This window comes from Myodes glareolus, chromosome 9 (assembly GCF_982192425.1).
Source record: "Myodes glareolus chromosome 9, mMyoGla1.1, whole genome shotgun sequence".
Lineage (NCBI taxonomy): Eukaryota > Metazoa > Chordata > Mammalia > Rodentia > Cricetidae > Myodes > Myodes glareolus.
In genome coordinates, this window is record NC_142034.1 from 100,952,730 (window position 1) to 100,977,631 (window position 24,902).

The following is a 24,902-nucleotide window of genomic DNA, read 5'->3' on the forward strand; positions in this document are numbered from 1 at the left end:
TCCTCCTTGGTACTGGAACGCCAGAGTGTGACTTCTCCCTGGTGCTACCCACTGTGCCCTCCCTTGGTCTGTGTCCAGGTTGTATGACCCCCAAGGCAGCATCTGAGGCAGGGGAGCCCCACAGGGCCCTGAGCTTGCTTAGAGAAGTTGTGTAGGAAGCAGGATTGCTCTTAAGAGCAAAGTATGCCAGCGTCTCTGTGCACCTTTGCAGAAGTTAACTAACCTCTCTGGTCCACCTATTTTCTCATGAAGAAGAGAAGCTGATACAAAGGTCAGGGCTGAGGAGAAAACAGAGCCAGAAAAGGCACAGAGTGGGCCGAGCCGCGGAGCTCCCAGGTGGTTAGGATTGGAGTTTATTTCAGGTGATATGGGTTCCACACACCCTCTCCTCTTGCAGGCCACCAGACACACACACACATGCACACAACACAGCAGAGTGAGCATTCCAGATAGCACAAGGGCAACAGTCAGGCGGGGCTCACCCACAGTGGGCACCGTGGACCCTCTGGCCGCTGTGAAGGGCGTTTGAGGAAGAAAAGACTGCCATTCACGGAGATGAGCCCAAAAGACTCTGGGCCTCCTGGGCTGAGCAAACTCAGATAGCCTGGTCCTGCCTCTGTCTCAGGCTGAGCACTCGCGCAGCTGCCAGGAAGGCCACTCCTGTGAGCAGCTCAGAAACAAAGCTAATCCAGCCGAGGGCCAGGGACCAGCCAAAGCGGATGTCCACCTGGTCCAGCAGGGCCCTCTCCTCCAGGAGGCAAGCCGCCTCCCGGAAGGCAGCTGCTGAGTATGCTATGTAGATGCTAATTCCAGCGAGGGTCACCGTGGCTGCAGGGACAGACAGACCGGGACAGACAGTTAGAGCCTTCTGGCCCGCCCCTCCTCCCTACTTCACCTCCACCCAGGCCCCTCCTCCACCCTTTCTTCCCTCTTCTATCCCTCCACCTCCTTCCCTCCTCCTCCCTCTCAATCCCCCCTCCTCCACCCCTCAGCTTCCTCCCCCCCCTCTTCTAACTCCTCCTCCCCTGCTTCCTTCTGTCACCTTTGTGAAAGGCAGCCTTCTGGAAAGAAGTTACGTCAACAAGGGCCGGCTGATTGAACCTTCAGTGATATGGAGGGCTGGGCCAACCAAAGGGCCTCGAGTGTTGTCAGCGAGCCCAAGGCCTACATCTCACTGTAACTCACCTACCCCGTGGACCTATCACTGTGTGTGTTTGCAGTGTCTTGATTTACAGCTTCCTTTATTCTGTTGCTATAAAATGTTCCTGGAATTGCGTCCTCACTGCTACTTGGAACATGGTATTTGTGGAGACCTGAATCTATGCCCCCTATATTCAGTTCCAGAAAGAAAAACCACACACACACACACACACACACACACACACACACACACACACACCCCTTCTACCCTTTTGACAAAAGAGCGGTTGTGTTCCAACAGCCTTTTCTCCTTTCCCTCTCCCTCCTCTTCCCTCATCTTCCTTCCCCCTACCTTCATCTCCCTCCTTTCTCTCCCTCACTTCCCCCTCCCTCTCCCTTCTTCCCTCCTTCTCCCCATCCCCCTCGGTTGTTCAGGACTGTCCTCCCAGCCAGACTGCTGCCATCTTCAGGAGTTCTGGGCCGCTCCCCAAAGGTCAGCACAGCTGGGCTTGCAGGGTAGTGGGGGTCATAGGACCCTCACTTGAGTATCCAGCCACCACTGTCACATGCTCTAATTACTTGTGGTCTTGGGGGAAGAGCGAGAGGATCTAGGGAGGAGGGAAGGACTGGCGGACATCATCTACACAGCCATAGGGAGTCACTGCCCATGCTGCGGGCAGACCTCCAGTGTGCCTGCTTTAAGGCCACCCATGCTCCTGCCTGTAACCTCTCACCCACTGCTCAGAAAGTCATTGGTTCCCACGGTGAGCTTTGGTGCAATCGTACCTCATTGGGCCATGAGAAGGAGGGGTAGGTGTGGTTACACCTCTCCCAGAGAGGAACCGTAGCAGCACCCTCCTGTCTCACCCTCACACACACACACACACAATCTTTACTCCCTCATCTTTTCCCTCCCTCCCCTGCCTCTGCCCCTCTCCCCCCTGCTGCTCAACTTGCTGCAGCCTGCCCCCCCTGCTGCTCAACCTGCTGCAGCTGCCCCCCCCCTCCTGCTCAGACTGCTGCAGCTGCCCCCTCCCCCTCCTGCTCAACCTGCTGCAGATGGTTTTGGGGCAAGCCTGAGCACGCAATGCCCCAGGACTCCACCGCTCCCCAGTCCCCACAGCCCAGGCCACAGTTGTAGTTTCCCCTTTGAGTTTCTCTTCAGGCTGCAAATCCTGCAGAGTGGCTCCAAACCTGCTTTTCTTTCCCCTGGCACCTACTGTGCTGGCACACAGTAGGTCTCCATAAGATATCGATTCAGTGCTACATGGTCCAGGATGGTGACCACTGGCCACATCTGGGTTTTATTTGGTTTGGTTTGGTAGTGGTGGGGATGGAACCCAGGGCCTTACAAATGCTAGGCAAATGCTCTTACTGGGCCCATTCCAGTCCAGCCTCTGTGTGGCGTTTTACTTTGAAAGTGTCCTTAAAGGAGTAACTCAGTCCCTTCATGGTATCAACTATACAAGCTGGTGTGCCTCCAGATCAGAGTCAGCCGCCATCAGAGTCTTGCCTGAGGGTACTGATAGGAGAATTAACCACTGAGTGACACCTTCGCCAAGACCATGAATAACCAAGGGTAGAAAATGCTTCGTGTTATCTGTTCCTTCCTTGACTTTCTTCCTCCAAGGTTCCCAAGAAAATCTCTTTCCTGTGTGTGTGTGTGTGTGTGTGTGTGTGTGTGTGTGTGAGTGTGTATGTGTGTGTGTACCTACACATTCGGAAGCTGAAAGAGGATCTGTCAGTCACTCCCCACCTAATTCCCTTGAGACAAGGTCTCTCACTGAACCTGGAGCCAAACTGGGAGTTAGCCCCCTCCTGTCTCCACTCTTAAATGCTGGGGCTACATGTAATCCTACAACCATGCCTGGTTTGTTGCAAATGCTCTTATACACTGAGCACCCCCCTCCCTCCCTCCCTCCCTCCCTCCCTCCCTCCCTCCCTCCCTCCCTCCCTCCCTCCCTCTCTCTCTCTCTCTCTCTCTCTCTCTCTCTCTCTCTCTCTCTCTCTCTCTCTCTCAATGCAGGAAGCCAAAGAGCAACTATCTGGGCCTTAGGTCCCACTTTCCTAAATCTCTGGCCATCCATGTAAACAGAACTGACTTAACCAATGTCTACCTTGTTTTGATTTGATTGGTTTAGTTAGGTTTGGTTCAAGTATGGAAGTATGGTTTGGGGTTTTGCAGGGGTGTGATTTGGATCTGGGTTTGGGGGCTATGGTTTTATTTTATTGGTTTTATGTTTTTAAGAGTTACACTGTATGGTATTATCTGGATTTCATCTTGAGATCTTCTGGCCTCAGGCTCCTGAATGCTGGGGTGACAGGTGTGGACAACCATGCCCGTCACCTCCTGACAGGTAACTCTTGTATGTATCTACAATCTGCTATATATGGCTGTAACATGGGAGCATACAGTAGAGAAACTTAAGAAGCTACAGAACACATGCATTGATTCACACAGCCTCTCTTTATAGTGAAACACACATATCCACCTTCTCAGTCACATGTAAGTGCAGTGTATATGTGCGCATGACATGGGTGCACAATATATGGGTGTGTGATATATGGGTGCGTGATATATGGGTGCGTGATATATGGGTGTGTGATATATGGGTGTGTGATTTATGGGTGTGTGATATATGGGTGTGTGATTTATGGGTGTGTGATATATGGGTGTGTGATTTATGGGTGTGTGATATATGGGTGCACAACATATGGGTGTGTGATTTATGGGTGTGTGATATATGGGTGTGTGATATATGGGTGCCAACTGTAGTTGCCAAAATGAGCTTATCACTCCTGCTACACGACGCTGAGAGCCATTGAAACCGTGTGTCCCCAGTCCACACCCAAAGCTTCTGCTCATCGCTTTATTCCGTCACTGTGAGCTCTGCTTATTGAGAAGCTGCAGTGAAGTGAAATCAGGTGCAGTGTGTCCTGCAGCGTCTGCCCAGTCTGATTTCCCACATCAGAACCGCTGCTCAGCAGAAGGCGGCGAAGCAGCGGGTGTCAGGGTCTCCTGTCCAACCACAGCTCTAAGCCGGAAGCCAAGGCCGTCGATGCGAGACCAGACAGAGGTGACAGACACGCTCTTCAGCAAGATGCTGGGGGTGGCTCCCAAGACTGTGTTCTCCTCCTCTTCCTCCTTCCTTGGATCCAGAGATCTTGGGACCTCAAGATTGGAAGCCCCTGATCCTTCCCTCTGACATCCGGTGGGGAAAACCCTTGCAGGAGCTGAGACCCTGCCCCTAAAGAGTGCACAGCACTTAGCACCCATGCAACTGTAGGGCCTGGACCCCAGACAGGGGAAAACCTACCTCCAAAGAGAAATAAGGTCCCAGTGAGCAGCAGGAGGAGGTGGGCTCGGAGAAGGAAGCTCAGGAACCCGGTCATTCCCCCAAACACCATCACAATCAGGCTAAGTGGCAACAAGATCACAAATGTTCCATGCATAGCTAGAGAGAAGAGGGGGACCAGGTACAGGGGGTTATTAACATCCATGATTCAATCATTTATGTACATTTACCATGTACCCACAATAGTAGGGACACCACAAGGACTTCTATTGATAAAAGAACAGTGGAGACGCCTGTGTGCATGTTCGGTGTGGTGAGCAGCATTGCACTTACTCTCAGTGACCCCTAGAGGGCAGTGGTGCATTATTATTCTCTCCGTGCCCATCAAGGGCCTGATAGGAGCATGCAAATGAACAAATGAACCTATGAGACACACACCTCGGCTCCTGGGAAATCTAGTTTTCTTCTAGACTGAGAACAGTGGCAAGTGAGGGAGCGGGTGAGAGGGCAGAGGAGATGGAGAAAGGCCGTTTTATAATATCTTTATATCCCCAAATTCTATCTCTGTCCCGGCCCTACCCCCAAATTACAGGTCTCATAAATTCAAGGCACGTGACTCATTTTATCCTGGGTGGGGGTGTGGATCTGATCTCATCCCACATCCCAGAAGAAACTACACACCCAAAAGCCTTTGTGATCTTAATAATAAAATATTGATAACAAATCACACAGGGACCAGAGAGAGAAATGGCTCAGTGGGAAAAGCACTTGCCACATCAGCCTGAATTCTGGATCTCACATAAAGGTGGAAGGAGAGCACCAATTCCACAAAGTTGTCCTCAGGCCTCCCCGTGAAGGCTATGGTACACAAACCCACACACCATGCACACATACATACACACGCTCCATACATATGTGCACGCACACGCTTTCTCACACACACAATAACAAGATTTTAAGACCCTGTCATAGGGCAGTCTCTGATCATGATCTGGGCATTGACTGTGGCCTGACAATAGTGGACTGGCTGGAAACCCCCCTTTCAGCTTTTGCCCTTTGCCCTTTTGTGTGAGCGCTAGAGTCAAACTTGGGTCCTCGGACTTGTGCAGCAGACACCTGACTAACCCGCCAGGATGTCTTGAATTATGAGCCCAGCTCCATGGTTCAGAGAAAAAGATAAACAGTTCCCAGACAGTACCCCCTGCGGATGAACTGATAGACTGCACACAGAAATTAGCTTCCAGATCACAGTGCTTCTAGGAGGCACACAATCCCCGAAAGCCGTTAACTCACCCACCCCGACCACAGGCACACGCCAGCACTGAGACAGCTGGGATGCGCGTGTGTCCCTCATTGTCCCAGGCTCTGCTAGCACAGGCTGACACACCGGGGTCTACACCATCATCCGAAAGTCCAGGGGCCGCAGCCAACTAGAGCATGGCTTTGCAAAGATCAGTTTTGTCATCTGTTAAATGGAGAGCCATCAAATACCCCATCCTCTAAGCCTGCGTGTTGAGGACTTAGTAAATAGAAAAAATAAAAACCAACCATCAAGGGGTTGGGAAGATGGCTCCGTCTATTAGGTGCCTGTGTACAAACACACAGACCTGAGTCAGGAACCTTAGCATTTAGAAAAAGTGGGGTGCAGTGACACACATCTGTAACCCCAGTGCTGGGTGCTGGGATGCGGAAAGATGGATTCTTGCCGCTGTTTGACAGTCAGTTAACTGGACTGGGGAGCTCGAGTCGTTGAGAAACTCCGTCTCAAAAAACAAGGTAGAGAGGCCTTTAATCCCAGGGGAGCTCTGTGAGTTCAAGGCCAGCCTGGTCTACAAAGTAAGCTCCAGGACAGCCAGGGCTACACTCAAAACAAACAAACAATAAAAAATTAAGATAGAAAGCAATAAAGGAAGACACCACCAGATATCAACCTCCAGGTCACCCTACAGATTTCAACCCAGTGCTGGAGAGACTTAAGCAGCAACAGGAGTGGGGGACAGTCGTGGAACCGGGAGATGTGCACAGAGCAAATGAGCAACTCGAAACCCAAGTCAAAACCTGCAGCTTCCAGATCTAATGTCCACCGTCTGCATAGCGGAAAGCTCACGGGACAGCTCTGGGGGTGTGGCTTTCTAGGTTCTGGGGGTGTTGCTTGCCTATCATTCGGGAAGCCCTGTGTTCCATCCCCAGAACAAAATAAAACCAGGCATAGTTCTCAAAAACAAAAAAACTTTACCTCCCCTCTTCCCCCCTCCCACCCCGAGTGAAGAGATGACTCAACAGTTCAGAGGTTGACTGTTGTAGCTGGGTTCAGTCCCAAGCACCCACACGATCTAACAAACGTTTGTAGCTGCAGTTCTAAGGGGGTCCAACAACCTCTTCTCGGCTACACACAGGTGGTACATAGACAAAAACACCCACCCACATAAAATTTAAAAAATAATAATCTAAAAATAAAACTTTAAACCGGTCATTGTGGTACATGCCCATAATCCCAGCAGTTGGGAGGTAGGGGCAGAAGGATCCGAAATTCAAGGTCATCCTCCGCTACGTAGTTCATCCATGGCCAGCCTGGGCTACATGAGAACCTGCCAAAACAAAAATCACCAGGGATTCATTTACCAAGTTGTGGAGTCAAGGTGTTGGAAGTCAAGGTTCTTGCCCCACCACAGGGGACAGCCCTTCCTCACCACAGCCTCAGCCGTCTGGAGCAGCAGGTAGCAACCACCATCAGGCATCCCTTGCCTTAGCCTCGCTCCAGGCTCCACCTCCACGCCTGCCTCTTCTCTTTGATTTTCCTCTTCTAAGGACACACTCATCATGTGTGTCATCATAGGCTTCACAGTCCATCACATGAACCCAAGAGGACCTCACCTTGAGATCCTCAACTACATCTGTAGTGTTGTTTTCCCAAATAAAGTCGATCTCCAGTTCCGGAGCAGAAGACACGGGCAAACCTTTTTATTATTTTTCCTCTTTTTTTAATTGATTTTTGTTGAGTTCTACATTTTTCTCTGCTCCCCTCCCTGCCTCTCCCCTCCCCTTCAACCCTCTCCAAGGTCCCCATGCTCCCAATTTACTCAGGACATCTTGTCTTTTTCTACTTCCCATGTAGATTAGATCCATGTATTTCTCTCTTAGGTCCTCATTGTTGCCTAGGTTCTCTGGGATTGTGATTTCTTTGCTTTATGTTTAAAAACCACCTATGAGTGAGTACATGTTTGTCTTTCTGGGTCTGGGTTACCTCACTCAAAATGATGTTTTCTAGCTCCATTGGGCAAACCTTTTTAAATGTATTTCTTTAACATGGGACACACCATGGCGTGTGTGTGGAGGTCAGAGGATAACTTTGTGGAGTCTGTTCTCTCCACCTATACGTGGCAGTGTGCTTTGAATACGAACTGCCCCCTGTCGGGTCGTGGGTTTGAACTTTGACCCTGGATGGTGGCACTGTGTGGGAGGGCTGTGGAACCTTTGGAATATAAAGCCCAACCAGAAGCAGTTGGTCACAGAGATCCAGTGGGCTTGGAGGTTTTATAGCCCGACCCATTTCCCACTCAGCCTTTGCTTCCTCGGCGTGGATGTAGGGTGACCAGCCGGCCTCCTGCTCCTGTCACCATTGCCTTCCTGCCTGCTGCCATGTCTTCCTCAGCAGGATGCCCTCAGTCACCTCTGGAACGGTGGAACAAACAAGCCTTTTCTCCCCTCAGGTGTCTGTCATGGGTATCCTGTCACAGCCACAGAAACAACTAACACGTGGGCTCTAGGAATGAAACTCAGATCACAAGGTTTGTGAGGCAAGTGCCCTTCCCAGGCATGTTTTTGGTTAGCAGCCTCACTTACTGCGCCACCATCCCTTCAGGGATATACAGTAGAAGCATCCTGTATGCCAAGAGTAGGCGCTCAATAGTGTCATTACGGTATAGATGGTTGTAGGTGTTTCTGTAGAAGTAAGTGCTATACTGGTCATGGTCGGGATAAGTGTCTACAAAGCTTGCCTCCTCCCCTCCCTCTTAGCTCTATTGTGCAGTGATAGGAGCAGCAGGAACTGAGGCCTGGAGTGAGGTCTGAAGCCGGTTGGGGTGTGTCTTCCAAGGACATGGCAGGACCCTGGCCTTTGTCCCATTCATACATCCCGGCTATTTAGTGAGTAGTTTTTCTCAGTCATGTGTCCCACCAGTGTGATGCCACAGCCCCAAAGTGAGGGGCCCAACTGAAAGTACAGCATGACCCTCGAAACCATGACCATAAACTTTCGTCCTCACGAGCTGAGCACATCAGGTGTTTGACAAGGGGACGGTGACTAACCCCGCTGAGGAAGCGCAGCAGACGGCGTCACAACATCCTGAAACTGCATGTTCCTTCCTCAGTGCAGCTTTGTGTTCTAGGCGCATCGAGCGTTCTTACAGGCTGCATAATTTTCTCAGTTTTATATGTATACACATAAATATCTAGTTGTTCTGCGCCTACACGCCGAGGCTTTTCTCCTCTCTTCTTTCTTATTTTCTGCTTCAAACAAGCAAGACATATCTCTTCCTAGAAACATCACACAGACCACAGATTCTAGAAGCAGAATCAACTCTTTAAATGTTCTGAATATGGAAATGGCTTTCCCTAGGGCCCCAAAAGGCTGCCATCACACCCAAGCCTTCATTCTCCCAAGGACTGAGCCCTGCATTCATCAGCTTTCCGTTGTTGTGGTAAAACTTCTGAGAGGAAAACATTACAAAGAAGAAAGGTTGGTTTGGGCTTAGTGCTTCCAAAGTTTCAGTTCATGGTCACCTAGCTCCGTGGCTTTCAAGCTGGTGAGAGGGCAGAAATGTCATAGCAGAGAGGAGATGCTCATCTCTGGGTAACCAGGAAGCAGACAGGGAGAAGGAAGAAGCCAATACAACACACTCTTCAGCCTCTTCCTCCAACCAACTCCACATCCTAAAACTCATCCGGCTCAAACTCACTCATAGATTAGTTCATGGGTGTAGCTAGTGCCTCACCATCTGGGGACCTCTCTGCCCTCACCATCCAGTGACCTCACCATCTGGGGTTCTCTCTTCCCTCGCCATCCGGTGCCCTCTCTGCCCTCACCATCCAGTGACCTCACCATCTGGGAATCTCTCTGCCCTCGCCATCCAGGGACCTCTCTGCCCTGCCATCCGGTGACCTTGCCATCCGGTGACCTTGCCATCCGGGGACTCTCTCTGCCTTCGCCATCTGGTGTCCTCTCTGCCCTGCCATTCGGTGCCCTCTCTGCCCTGCCATTCGGTGCCCTCTCTGCCCTGCCATCCTGTGACCTCTCCACAGACCAACACTTCGGCGTGTGAGACCATGAGAGGAGACCCCCGTATCTAAGCCATGACAGAGTGCTGACTCGGGCCTCGCTCCCTCGCCGCCTGCCCCCTTGCCCGCAGCACCACTCTGAGGAAATCCTCCATTATCTCCCTCCTGTGCCCGGAGCGGCTCGACACTGAGTGTTTTATGTCCTCCGCTCTGTTTCCGCCCCCGCACTTCCATGTTCATTTTGCACCCAGCTTCATTTTAATTTTCCACACCGCTGCAGCGGCCCTGCACCCAGAATGCCAGGAAACCCAGTCGGGTGATTTTCTCCCTAACATCACCACCTCTCAGAGGCCAGGCTCTGGCCCTTAGTCGGCCTCTGCCGACTTGTTTGGTTAGAAAAAGCATTTGACCCCTTGAGTGCGCCTGGTCATGGCCACCTACTCTAAAGAGACACAATTGAAGGCCGGCATGGACAGATCAGGCACGCCTCTGAGAAGCACTTTTTAGAATTGCAGGCCCTCTGGCTGTTTCTGGAACATACTGGTTCAATCCTGTTTTCATTTGCTCTTCCTCCTCTGTCTCTTGTCTGAGGCAGAATAGCCTGAAACTCTGGTCTCACACGCATGTACGTGAGTACCAGTGGTCAACCTAAGGTACTATTTCTAAGAAATCATTCAGTTTGGTTTTTGTGAGAGTCTCTCATTGTCCTGAAACTCATGGATTCAGCTCTGCTGGCTGGACAGTGAACCAGGTGACAAGCATGCCTATTAGCACTGGGTGACAAGCATGCCTACTATACTACCAGGGTGACGACAAGCATGCCTACTAGGACCGGGGTTCCCCACCTGGTGAACAGTTTGAAGAGGGTTATGAATTTGATTTTGGTTTTGGTTGTTGTTTGATTGGGTTTTTTAGGTTCTGGGTATCGAACTCGGGTCCTCACGCTTTCATGGCAAGCACTTTACCCATTGGGCCAGCCCCAGGTCCTCACATTGCACTGAAATGTGACTCAACGCAGCATCATTCCAACAGTGTAGCAGTAAACTACCAGGGTTCGAGTTCCAGATCCGCCAGCTACTGTGCAAACTCACCTACCCTCTCTGTGCCATATACCCCCCTCACCTACAAAATTGGCTGTGATAATATGAATAATACTGGCTGCCTCGTGGGCTGCTGTGGAGATGAAATCAGTTACGAGGACAAAACTCAAATCCTCAAACTTGCACAGCAACCTCCTCACCCACTGAGGCATCTGGTCAGTCCCCAGAAATCTCCACAAATAAATAAATCTCCAATGACTAGTTCCGTTTTCCGAGTGAGAAGCTCAGGAATGTAATAAAGATTTAAGCATCAACTGAGCTCCTGCTGTATACAGATGGTATCCCTGAATCTGCCATAGGATCTCAATCCCTCCCAGAGGAGTCCACTTACGTCAGACCCAGGTGACTGCTAAGAACTCACACAGGTGGGTAAGCTGCGGTCAAGAAACCCCACTCTCTGTCCATTGTCTTTAAGAGGCTGATGCCATTTCTGCCGCTTTATTAAGAGTGTTTGTCGGGCAGTGGCCGCATAGGTCTTTAATCCCAGCACTCAGGGAGGCAGCGACAGGTGGATCTCTGTGAGCTTGAGGCCAGCCTGGTCTACAGAGTGAGTCCCAGGATAGCCAAGGTTACCCTGAGAGACTGTCTCAAAAAAGAAAAAAGAAAAGAAAAAGAAAAACAGAGCCCTATAATGACCAGCATGGTGGCGACACCTTTAATTTCTGCACTCAGGAGGCAGAGGCAGGCAGAATTTGAGGAAAGCCTAGTCAGCAGATTGAGTTCTGGAACAGCCTTGAAGAGAGAAAAGCATAGGAAACAGAAAATAAGGGAAAGGGAAGGGAAGGGACAGGAGAGGAGGAGAGGGGAGAGGGGAAGGGAAGGGAGAGGGGAGGGGAGGGGAGAAAAAAGGGAAGGGAAGAGAAAATGGGAGGAGAGAGGGGAGGAGAGGGGAGAGGGGAGGGGAGAAGGGAAGAGAGGAGAGAAGAAGAGAAGAGAAAAGAAGAGAGAAAAGAAACGAGAAAAAAGAAAAAAGAAGAAAGGAAATAGCTACATGGTTCAACCTGGTCAGTCAACACACAGCATCTTTTTAGCTTCAGCCAATTGGCTCAACACAAAGGCATATGATCCAATCTGGTCCAATGGGATAGCCCCTTCCTTCTGGGCAGGAGGATTCAGCCTAAACACATGGCCATCCAAAGCAAAGCTTGCCGAGGGAGAAAGGGAGATGGAGCCCTAGCGATCCCAGCACACTGGACCTCCTCAAAAATATGAGTCAGCCTTTCCCCCTCCTCTTTAAACCGGCATAATTGGTGTTTTTGTTATTTCCCACCAAAAGATTCCTGGCGACACCCCTAGTCCCCTGTTGTCCACTGTAGCTCTTGAAGAATGCTAAGTTGAAACTTCCTTGCCTCCAGATGCACGTTCCCAGAGCAGATCTGGAAACCAGTACTCAAGCCCAGGGAATCAAGACTCAGCTACTAAGAGACATGTCCCCTGGATGCTGAACTGGTTGGTTTTCATCCAAGAGGAAATTATCTCAACCTCATTGACCTGAGGCCATGTCTGAGGCAGGGGTGGGGGTTATCTTAATTGTTGGTTGAGGTTGGAAGACCCACCCTAAATGGAAAAGGTATTATTTCATGCACTGGGCCCCTGGCTATATAAAACAGTGGTTCTCAACCTTCTAATGCTGTGACCCTTTAACACACTTCCTCATGCTGTGGTGACCCCAACCATAAAATTATTTTTGTTGCTACTTCATAAGTGTAATTTTGCTACTGTTATGAACTGTAATGTAAATATCTGTGTTTTCCGATGGTTTTAGGTGACCTTTGTGAGTTATTAGACCCCTTAATGGGTTGCAACCCTCACGTTGAGCAAACAAGCAAGCAAAAATCCATCCATCCCTCTTTGCTCTTGACTGTGGACGCAAGGCTCTAAGTTGCTGCCTTGACCGCCTCACAATAAGGACTCTAACCTGGACGTATGAGCCAAACAAACCCTTTCTCCCCTAAGCTGCTTTTTGTCAGGGTGTCCGTCACACAACAGAAACGGAACAGGAGCAGATGGCTTTCTCTGTCGCTGGCTGGATGAGGTAAGGAGTTGGGCCATCTGCTCATCTTCACTCCTCCCCAGATGGCCGCTGGAATCATGAGGCAGTGGTGATGGGTTTGCCTGACCGCTCTGCCTGCTAGGGTCAGAATACTCTAAAGTGGTCCTTCGGCAGGCCTGAGTAATCTGCCCACCCGTGCCCACCAGGGTCAGCTTAGGGGGCCGACTCAGAGCAAGTCTGTTGTCAGCCTGACTCTCTGGCCACTATAGCAGATCTTTAGATGACTGGAACATCTTTACATCATAAAGAGCTTGAACTAAACACAAAATTCATTTATAGGAGAAAACCAATTCTGAGAAAAAGCTCTCTCTGGGGTGGTTTGCAATGAGTGCGCAGTCCAAAGGGGCAGCTTGTCCTCATTCCTGGATAATACAGGCGAAACAACAGCAGTTCCATGTCTGGCTGTCTATGGAACCAAGCACTCGCCACCCTGGGCTTATTAAAGGCAACTCTCAAATTCTGTCCTCACTGTAAGATTAGAAAGAGGCCATCAAGATGGTTCAGCAGGTAAAGTGCTTGCCAGGCAAACCTGAGTACAACCCCAGAATCCATATATGGGTGGAAGAAGAGAAGCAATTTGTGAAGCTGTCCTCTGATCTGCAGACATCACACACAATAATAATAAACAATTTTAAAAGCTCTCTGTGTGAGGAGGAGGTTAAACAACAACAACAAAAAATTAGAAAGAAGACTGGTGCCCTCAACCTGAGGGACCTGAGGCCCTGACAGTGGAGGAAATGCCCGAGGTCACATGCACTCCTGGTAGTGGAGCTGTGGGCAGGCTCACATCGAGGTCAAGCACCAGGAGCACTGCTGAGTGAGGCTTCTGTTTCTCAAAGTCAGAAAGCAAGCAGGCTGTAACTTGTTTGCCGTAACAGGGTCAAAGGAACGCTAGCCCACCGTCAACTACCTCTGGCTGCTGAATTCACCTAGAAGCAGGACAAGGCAGCTAAGTGAGAGCACGCAGCCGTGGCAAATGGTCACCAATGTGTCTAAAGATAAGGAAGATAATGAAGTATAGACGGGGCTGTAGTGAGGAAAGTGAATGATTTCTGAGAGCGTGCCATGAGTCTGTCAAGCCCTTCTTTGAGGCAACATGCTGCTCTACACAACCAACTAAAAAGCAAGGTGAGGTCCTGAGTGATGCTCATTTTGCCCATGCCATGTCTTGATTCATCAGGGTTGTTAGTATTTTCTCCTCCTAGCTGGGGTAGAGACTGTGCTCATACGGGGCAAGTCACTGAGCTATGTGTCCAGAGCTCTAAATTAAGTTAAGGCTGCCCAGGCTGAGCTGAACTCACATTGGAGCCCAGCAGTCTTTGGTCTTCGGCTCAGTCCCCGAGTGTTTCGTGTGGTTTTGTTTCCATATTTTGTGGACCCTGATGGGACCCTTAATGCTTTGGACAACTCCTTTTGGTCGCTGTGAAACAAATGAAAGTTCAAGGGATCAAGAGAGCCAGAGAAGGACTGAGTTAGGATGGACCGTTCTCTCCCATTCTTCAAACACAGAATTCTAGATGATTCTTGAAGCAGTCCTCAGCAGCCAAAGTACCTCTCAGCGCAGCTAGAGAACCGGAGAGTACAGATTACCCCACCCTCCGCCCCCACACAGGAGTGACCACAGAAAGCCGCTGGCCATGGGAATATGTGCAGAGGTGCGCTGGGCTGACTGAGGAGCCTCTCACAAGAGTCAGGTAAGATTTGGGGAATTTTGTGAACCAGGTAATGTTATGCTGACAATTTAAAGGTGGTCATGGTGAAAATACTTACACCACAGGAATGGGCTAATATAAATCAAGGGCCTTTAAATGTTTTTCCAAGAGAGCTATTTGTTAAATATTTCCCAGCATGCTACTGGACTTGGGAGAAATAGTTCTGATCCATTTATCTATTTGTACATCCATCCACTTATCCACCCATTCACTCATTCCTTCACCCATCCAGCCATTCACTAATCCATCCACCCATTCACTCACTCATCCAACCTTCCATCCATCCATTCACAGGCCCAGCTCATCCATATATACATATCATACATATAATTTTGACCCATAATGTAGCTTTCATTCCCTTTCATACTTGTTCAACAGACATTTGCTTTGTGATCTGCTGTCTGCCAGGTTCTGTGCTAAGTATTGACAGTTCAACAGTGGGCAAGAGAGAGATAATCCTCTGCCTTCATAGACTTTACAGACTAATAAGAGAGTCAGATTTTACACCCCAAAAAGCAAAATGACCTTTACAATGAGAAGGAAATTAGCCAAGCTAAGCTGGTAGGTGGGGGCAGAGAGACAGCAGGAAGAGGGAACAGCACGTGCAAAGTCCTAAATCAGGAGGAAGCCTGAGGAGCTGAGGGAAAGGCTTGTGAAGAAACACAGCAGAGAGGCAGACTAGGGTCCCTTCCTAAGCCTCACACTCTGCCCAAGGCCACACACATCGAAGGTCTATGGGTTTCCGCCCTCATTTCCTCCTCAGGTCCTCTCTACGGGACCCTTCCTGGACTCAGTTTCCAAGTGAGAGCCAAAAATGGAGGTGATACCCAGGCCTAGTGCTACCGGTCTATACTCCCAGCTTCTCAGGCTGAGGGCGGGAGAATTGCAAGTCCACGATCTGACAGGGCTGCAGAATGTGTTTAAGGTCAGGCTAGAGAACAGTGAAACTCTTCAAAATAAAAACTAAAAAGAAGGAAGAGGGATGGGGATAGAGTTGGGTGGTAGAGTGTGTGCCTAGTAAGAGCATGGCCCTGGATTAGTACCCAGTACTGGATGGGAGTGGGGGTGAAGAGAGCTGCAAGAACCAACTTCACAGAGTGGGTGTGAGAATCAACTAAAGACAGCAACGAAAAGCTCTTGGCTCTGTGTCTGGACAACTCAAAGTTTCAATACATGAAATTACTCCCTTTGTTTCCTTCCTCATTTCAGTCTTTTTCCTCATTTGCATCGAGCCTCTCTTCTCTAAGAGCATCAGGCCCTGTAGGAGGTGCTGGGAAGGCCAGGCGCCAGCAAGGTGCACGTGATGGCCCTTCAGACAACAGGCTGGTCTCCACCTCCAAAGTACCTGCCTTGAATCATCCCACACCCTTGCTACTGACAAGCTGGCCCTTGGTCTGCAAGACAAGACCTCTCATTGGGCCTTCAGCATCCAAAGATGCTCAGACACGGATGGGATGTGAACTCCCCCACCTTTTCCATGCTGATTGCCACTCAAATGCAATTGCTCCTGTAGTGAGGACCCCTTTCCGCCTCGAGTCTATGAGAGCCTAGAGGGAACTGACTGAATTTGAGTTCTCAGTCACCACGTTGCTTGGCGCACAGGACTATTGGTAGGCTGGACGAATTCTACACATATTCTAGGTAGCCCAAGAGTGGCCCCAACCGCTGGCGTGGCCCTGCTCTTGTCTCAGGCTCTGTGGCCGAAGGGCACCCAAGGCCATTCAGAACCACCGCAGTTCAGAAACCCAAGTATGAAGAAGAGCATCAAAACTAAGAGACGGAAAGGGGCTGTTCCCTCCATCCATCCACTATCCCCAGACTTACTGAGGAGCTGTCGGCTCGAGTCGCTGACCGTCACATTCTCCTGCCAGAAGGGGTTCATCAGCGGCGTGCAGGAGTTCTGGACTAATAGGAGGGAAGAGTTAACGGGCAGGACACTGGCATTCTTTCCCCCAAAGCCGCTCTAGATGTCTCCCACCCAAAAAAAGAAAATGGGGCATTGTGCTCTTTAGAGCCGAGCTGGGCACCGCCGGGAGCACTTGCGCAAGCCCGCCTCTCTGTCCACCCTTCCCGCACCCCTAAGTGCTTGGCACTGTGAGTTTGGAGGCTAAGGGAGGAGTGTGCGCCAAGCAACAGGTCCCAGGCTTGCAGGTGTAGTACCCGGGTGCGGTGCGAACACGGACACTTGGGGAAGACCCTTACCCCGGCAAGTCCGCCAGAGACCCGAGTGGGAGCTCAGCGGCTCCAGCTGGCTGCGGTTGGCGGGTCCCCGGTCCTGCGCTCCGGGGCTGCTCCTCTCCAGCCTCTCGGTGTCGATGATGTACCAGAAGTCCGTTCCGATGGCGGCCGCCAGCAGCACAAAACTGAGCGCCCCGCTCAATGCCGCCGCGCCCGCCAGAGCGCCCAGACGCACCCGCATCTCCCAGCGTAGGGCCCCTAGGCGCCGGTTCCTGCCCACGCTCCCCGACTGTTCACTGCACCCCAGATTCTCCAGCGTGGATCTGGAACCCAGCTCAAACTCTGGCTCCACCACCCTCACCTGAGCGATCACACTCGCACGTGCTCCGGCTCGGACCCAAGATCTCCCGGCTCCCTGTCCTCTCAGACCTCCTCCCTGGTGCCTTCCGACCCGCCCCGGAGCACGGGTCCCAGACCAACAGCGTGGCTGCCTTCTCACTCAGCTCCTCCCTGAGCCCTGTGCACAGCCCCAGCGCCTTCTTCCAGCTCAGCACTTTCCTCCCCAGACCCCTACCACCACCTCCACTCCCTTGCCTCACTCTCCATGAACCCCCTCCACCGTCCCCTGACTCGATTGGCCTCAGTCCTCCTTGCTCTTCCAGCCCACACTTCTGCCTTGACCCCACACCCACTGCAGCCCAGGTCTACCTTCGCTTCCCACAGCTCTGGTTCAGGACCAGAGACCTGAAACCTCTGGGAGACTGGCTCCCAGTGCAGGCAGGCAGGACTGAAGGAGGGGCCAAGGGGGCGGTGCTGGAGGGAGGGCGGACATCAGACACACTGGAATCCGAGAAGGGGTGACACTCTTGTGGTCTAAGGGTACAGGCTCTCCTGTAATTCCATCTCCTGAAGCGATTTTTATTCCAAAATCCACCTTCAAGTAATTTTTCTGGGCTGGCTACAAAGGAAAAAGTCGGATTTGGTTTTTTGTATAAAAATTCTTTGAAGAAGTAGTAAGGCTAGGTTCTGTGAGTCTATTTTCTTTGTCACCAAAGTCTTCATCATCACAGCTAGCCCCCACCTTCCTCACCCCATTCCCACTCCCACCGCCTCCATTACCACTACCAACACTACCCTTACCCCACCCCACCATCTCCATCACCATTACCACCATCACCTTCACCATCTCTACCATTGCTCTCATCCCACAACCATTATCACTACCATCACCCCTCACCCCACTATCATCATTACCAACAATCATCCCACCATCACCAACAACCATCCCCACCATCACCAATAACAACCATCCCCACCATCACCAATAACAACCACCCCCACCTCACTCCCACCATCACCAACAACCATCATTACCACTGTTACCAGCAGAAACACCATTCTCCTTACTGTCGTCAGTATTCTTATCAACCCTACCATCTTCTTAATCACCACAAAACCATTCCTTCATGAAATCCTTGCAAAGCCAGCGTGTCTGACACAGGGTCCATGTTGAGAAGGAAGGCATGAGCAACCCAAACACAACCTAGGCTTCCCGGTCCTTCTCAAGCAAGTCACCCAGAGAAAATACTCACGTCTGTTCAGCACATGGGAATGAAGGACGCAGAGTCTAAGAGCCAGACATAGCCTGCCTTGGGGGTGTAACTATCGACAGCCTTCATGGCTGAGGGGTCAAACCCTTGGCACTGCTGTGATATAATCTTAAAGAACTGTCATGCTAACGTCCAAAAGTGAACAGGCTTCATGGTCAAGCCCAGGATCATTAAAATGTGCTTAGAACATCCCGAGAGATGGTAGTGGGGTGAGAAACCATAGGGGAGGTCTCAGTCAGTCTCTGAGGACGTGATATTGATCCTGAGACATGGGAGACACGCCAGCCTACCATGCCTATAGAAGTGTGAACGTTTTGGCACATCCCAGAGAAGCTGAAGGAAATGGTGAAAGAAGGGGGCACAGAAAAGTGAGATGGGTATGGTGGATGGCAGTGGTGTACAGGTCTGCAGACTCATGAGGGGCACTTGGGATTTCAGAGCCCCCAGGACTGAAAGTTTAAATCATTGGACAGTTTAAAGCAGGGAACTGAAATGTTCCACCTTATGGAGATGGGGAGGAAGACACCCTCAATCTCTGTGCTGTCACCGTATACCACCAAATGGCAAGAAGCAAGAAGAGCTAAGAAGGTGAGGGGCTGGGAGGATGGTTTAAAAGTAAGAACCTTTGCTACACAAGCATGAGGATCTGAGTTCAAATCCTGAAAATGCACATAAAAAGCCAGACATAGTCACATGCACTTGTAACCCCAGCTTTGGGTGGGAAGGACAGAGGTAAGAGGATTGCCAGGGCTTGTTGATTGCCAGCCTAACTCCAAATTCAGAGAGAAACCCAGCCTGAAAGCAGCAAAGCAGAGCATACCTGATACCCTACCCCAGTCCCCATGGCATGTATGAGAATGTACACACGCATTCATATGCACATACAACAACACAAAAAGAACTTTTTAAGAGGAGTTGAGAAGACCTAACAGGAGAAGCAAGGGGTCCTGTAAGTTGGGCTAGGCTAGAAGCATGGTAGACAGGGGAGGAAGTGTGCGCAGTGTTTTTAATTGGAAGGATAGAATTGATAAGGACAGCAACAAACTAACGTAGAGAATTACGCTTTTCTCGTTGTTTTTCTCATTCCCAAATATGTCTTAATCTTCATCCTTCTCACCCTCATCTTCATCCTCAGCAGCAGCAGCGGACTTAAAATGTAATTAAACCTTCAACTTCACCTGCTCTTGGCTGACTTTCTAAGAGTCACTAATTGTGGAAGTCACACAACTGCAATTCATTTTTAGTCTCCCACTGGCTTTTCTGTAAATGACACCTCAGACCTAATAAGTTGAACACTATTCCTCAACAAATGTTATCTCTCTCATCGTCTGAGGCAAGGGGCTTTTCTCTGCATTCCCTGATCCTCCTGGGAAAGTAACCTCTTTCTATCTTTTTCTGTCCTCTGAATCAAAGACCTTTTGTACCCCAAGCTATCACAGCAGAATAAGCTGTCCTTGGGAGGACGTCAGTCACGGAACCTTTTAATCAGTAATTTTCTTCAGATTTACAGAACCCAGAACTCGGCTTGTAGATAATAGCAGCCCACGAATCAGAAAAAATAGGCACCTTCCTTGAAATTTGTGACCACCTTGTCATTTGTAATGAGACCATTGCCTGCCTCTCTGACACGTCTCCCTGTCACTCCCTTCATGCCCGCAGCCCCTAGGGAAGTGGTCTTAGTTGCACAGATCCTTATTCCTGGGACAGCAGTTTGTCCTTGTGAACTTAGATAGATAGTTGCAAGCTAACAGTGTTTGTTATCAACTGCAAAGTGGCATCTCCCTATTCTGCACACCATTCTGCCCCCTCATCTTTATCCACCATCCTCCATAAGATCCTTCTTTCTCCTCTCTGTCGTTACTGATGGTGTGTGTGTGTGTGTGTGTGTGTGTGTGTGTGTGTGTACAGCTATGCTCACCCATGAATATACATGCGGAAACCAGAGGTCAGCTTTGGGTGTCTCCCTCTAACCCTTTCCACCGCATTTGCTGAGACGAGGTCCCTCAGTGAATCCGAACATTGCCATTCAAAGCTGGACTGCCTGGCCGGTGAGTCCCAGAGATCCATCTGTCTCTGCTGGGGTCACAGGTGTGCTCCGCCATGCTTAGCCTTTACATGGGTGTGAAACGTTCAAAATGGATCCTGAGCTTGTACAATAGCACTTTATACACTGAGCCATAGTCCCACTCCAGCTTTGTTTGCTTTCATGAGAAACATCACCAAAAAGATTCACATCATCAACTTTACGGATGTAAAAGTAAAACCTGACTGCATCCCAGAAGGCCTAATGATATCTAACAGATCTCTCTCTCTCTCTCTCTCTCTCTCTCTCTCTCTCTCTCTCCCTCCCTCCCTCCCTCCCTCCCTCCCTCCCTCCCTCCCTCCTTTCCTCCCTCCCTCCTCTCCTCCCTCTCCCTCTCTCCCTTTCGCTTGACTTCAGACTCCAATCTTCAGTTTGACTCTTACTTGTGGCCTGGGAGACTATCTTTAACACAGCACAGCAAACCAACAAAAAGAATCTCTTTTTAAATGGTACCAACCAGATTTTCAAGAATAGGAAGCTCATTACCCATTTTTGGTAGAATGCTCATCTTATCTTCTCTGTTTACACAAACCATCCCCATGACTCTGGAAGATATGAAGCTTGCTGACCACACTTGGGACACCTGCAGAGTCCCACTGTAATCATCTGATCAAGGTGAGGGGTCACATTGCAGGAATAGGAAGATGAGATGCCCAATTAAATTAGAACTTCAGATTCATGGTGAACATTTTTTCACAGAAGGATCTCCAAAGCCAGACATGACAGTACATGCTAATAATCCCAGCACTTAGAAGACTGAGGCAGGAGGATCAGGAATTCAAGGTCAGCTTCCAACATAAAGGGGGTTCAAAGCTGGCCTTGGTTGTATGAAACCCTATCTCAACTCCCCATTATTCACAAAGGGATATATTTGAAATATACTTTTAAAAACATGTTGTATTGTTTATTTGAAGCTTAAATTTAATTAGTTATTATGCATTTTACATGATGAACCCAGCTCCAGTAGGAAAACCAAGATCCATAGACCAGAACCAGCAGCACGGACAGTCATGGGTCAAGCCACTAGATCTGGCCCTCAGATCTAGCAGGGGCATATCCCCTGGTGGACGTCCGCATTCCTCACCTGCAGAAGACAGCCTTAGAGGTTTCTCTGCAAAGATAATTTTGAAGGCTTTTTTGGAAAAAAAAAAAGTCCTTTCCCCCTGAAGAATTTAACATAGTCTAGACACACTGTGCCCAGTCACCCTGAAAGGAACAGTCAGGGCTGTTCTTAGTAAAGCTGAGGTGTGTGTTGGGGTGTGGGGAGGAGGGTCATGTCAAACCCTGTATAGCACCATGACTCAGCCAGTCAGCCACAGAGCCCTGATAAAACACACTGACTCCTAACACAGGAGCCAAACACCAGTGCACTGGAGGCGAAAGTGTTACCAGGCACCCTGCTAGCCAGGGACAGAGCCAGAGTGGTGGAGAGCAGCACCCAGCATGGATTCCAGAGGCTGGTCTCTGTCTTAAAGCAGCATCCAACAGGTTGTGTGAGTGCTGAGAACTTGCTTCCCTGAGCCCTGGTTTCCTTACCAACCCCAGAAGGACTGCACAGAGATGAAGTGGACTGCGGTGGGCGAAAGCCCTTCTGACCAGTGCCATCACAGCACGTGGGGTGCCGCTCCCAGTGGAACGGGGAAATGTTTTAAAAGGAAGGAGCAAAGGGAGGATGTCAGGACAGACACTGGTGGTGGCTAATTGTGATTATCAACTTGATTACATCTGGATTTGACTAAGAAACACACTTCTGAGCGGGTCTGTGAGGGCACTTAGGGGAGGCTTAGCTGGAGGTGGGGGAGCAGATAGCCCCGCCCAGCTGTGAGAGCCGAGGAAAAGAGATCTGAGCAAACACCAGTGCCCTTGCCTGCCTGGCTCGCTTTCCTCCGCCTCCTCCCTTTGCGGCTGCTGCTGCTATTACCATTCTTCACTGACGTCAGAAGCCAGCTTCAAAGAATCTCCCAGCCCCTCAGTGCTAGACTGAGCTGTGAAGACATGCAGCTTCAGGGACCCAGCTGCTACTAGGTTCTCAGTCTCTCTAGTGGAAGATGGGATTGTAGATCTACTGAGCCTGTATCGAGTAAGACGGTTTAATAAGTCTTCTCATGCATTCGTTCTGTTGGTTCTTCCCTCTAGAGAACCCTAACATCCAGCGAAGTTTGTCTTGTAACCATGAAACCTGGAACATCAGAGAAACATCATACATGTATCATACATGTTTGAGTCAAGGGGACTCGGGCTTGGCTCTTCTCCTTCTTGCTTACCAGCCTGTGAACTTGGGTAGGTCACTTTTCCTTGTGGCCTCGATTTGCCTATCTGTAATACTCTGGTTGGCAGCATCACTCCGGTCACAGGGCCCTCTCCCTAGTGTCCAGCCTTTACATGCGGATGCTAATCACTGGCCATCTTGATCTTTGTGACCTCACCTGAACTCATTGGAGAAGAAAATGTTGTTTTCAGGGTCATATTCTGGGGTTCTGGGGCCTGTCAATCTGGGGAGAATACTCCTCAGCCAAACACACATGCCAGACCTGATCTGCAGAGATGTAAGCCAGCTATGGCCATCACCACCCCTTTTCTTCCTCTCTGGATTCAAGGAGCTATGAGACAGAAATGGTCACTGTCTGTGCCTTTGTCCCACCCTGTGAGTCTCCAGCTTGCTGAGCCCTCATCCAGAGTAAGAAGGCTCCTTTGTGTTTCCGTCATCTGGAAAGCCTGCCTGTTTGTAAGGAGACGCACACAGGCATGCATCTCTAATCACAACCAAACTCTTGGACCTGATGGACAAGGTCTCCCTGCCCAGTGCTGTCTCCTAGTCCAACCTGGATGGCCTTTCACCTGGGGGTGGGGCACGGTACCAGTACAGCTGGAAAACTCCAAATCCTGGCTGGTTCCTCCAGCATCACATACATGGTATTTAAGTTTCCTGGACGTATGAAATTCTTTCTCATGGGCCTTTAAATTACCAGCTCCTTAGACTGCAGTGTTCTTGAAATGTCTGGCTCCATTAACATCTGGTGGAGCCAAACATTCTGGAGGTGGTATAATGTGGGGAGTGGGAGGAGCTGTAAACAAGCCAGGAAGTGAGACACTTCAGATCCTTGTTCATCTTCAGCCAAGCATGATAGTGCATGCCTGTAATCCCAAGATTAAAGAGGAAGAAGCAAGAGGATCAGGAGTTCAAGGCTATCCTCAGCTATATAGCAAGGAGGAGACCACAAAAGGCTCTGCCTTAAATAAAAACTTTTTAAAAAGATGGAGATACAGTATGGATGGGCAAGTGTTTGCCTTGCAAGCATGAAAGCCTAAACTCAATGCCCAGAACTAACAAGGAATAAACAAAACAAACAAACAAAAATGGAGGTGTATGCTTGTAATCCCAGTACTGAAGAGACAGAGACAAGTAGATCCTGGGGATCCATGGCCTATTCTGCCAGCTCCAGGCCAATGAGAGACCCTGTCCAAAAAGAAGATAGTGGCTGAGAAAACACTCAACATTGTCCTCTAGTCACCAAACATAAGTACACATATATACACATGCACCTACACACACACACACACACACACTTGCATGCACATAGAACAAAAAAAGGCCACTTGCCTTGGGTTTGCAAGTGTAAGGCCCTTATAGGCATTTGGGGGACAGGGTAGGCCAGATAGGGACATGCCAGGGAAATTATTCATCCTGGATTGTCTGCTCCTCTGACATAACTCCTATAAATATAAATAAAAGTAACTAACACCAATCTGGTGATGCAGGCCTGTCTTCCCAGCTGTGCTGAGGCTGAGCCAAGATAGCAAGTTCAAGGCAAGCCTGGGCAATTTAGCAAGAGCCTCTCTTTCTCTCTCTCTCTCTCTCTCTCTCTCTCTCTCTCTCTCTCTCTCTAAGTAGAAGAAGTTGTAGTGGCATTTCATTTTGTATTTTAAAAACAAAGCTTGCCCGAAGATCAGAGAGTAAAACAGCCCCACTGGTCCGCCTTATAGACCAGGCAGTGGTAACACCTTTAATCCCAGTAGACACACTAGTTGCTATAGAAACCGGGTGGTACATGCCTTTAAACCCAGTGGTGCACTCCTTTAATTCCAGCCCTAGAGAGGATTATAAGGCAGGAGGAGACAGCTCATTCTGAGATTCCTGGAGGCAGGATCACCAATTCTGTCAGAGTCTGAGGTAGGAACCAGTGGCTGGCTGTTTTGCTTTTCAGATCTTCAGGTTGAACCCTAATTTCTGTCTCTAAGTTTTCATTAATTGTGTTTCAGGAAGTTGTGGAGTAAACATTTACCTGGCTTGTGGAGAACCCCATATCAACTAACACTGTAAAATACAGTTAACAGTGTAAAAATAAAAAATAAGAAGGAAGGAAAGAAGATGAAAGTTATTAATTAGAAAACCGTGACTCCTGTATTTTTAGAGCTTTTTTCCAGGAACAGCTGATTCTGACCTTAACTGAGG

The 24,902-nt window shown here is 49.7% G+C and overlaps 1 protein-coding gene across 2 annotated transcripts; it reads right to left on the bottom strand.

Moving 5' to 3' along the window:
• Positions 1–324: 324 nt before the first annotated feature.
• Positions 325–17,663, bottom strand: Tmem114 (transmembrane protein 114). 2 transcript variants are annotated; one of them, XM_048433427.3, is made up of 4 exons: positions 16,781–17,544; positions 16,403–16,483; positions 4,458–4,595; positions 325–828 (listed from the first exon to the last, which is right to left on the bottom strand). In XM_048433427.3, exons 1-4 carry the CDS (start codon positions 16,995–16,997, stop codon positions 596–598), a joined length of 669 nt encoding a protein of 222 aa, XP_048289384.2. In that variant the 5' UTR covers positions 16,998–17,544; the 3' UTR covers positions 325–595. The 2 variants fall into 2 exon arrangements, with proteins under 2 accessions (XP_048289384.2, XP_087766943.1); XM_087910817.1 differs by lacking the exon at positions 325–828 and adding an exon at positions 3,589–4,388 and having other exon boundaries at positions 16,781–17,663.
• Between the last annotated feature and the right edge of the window lie 7,239 nt (positions 17,664–24,902).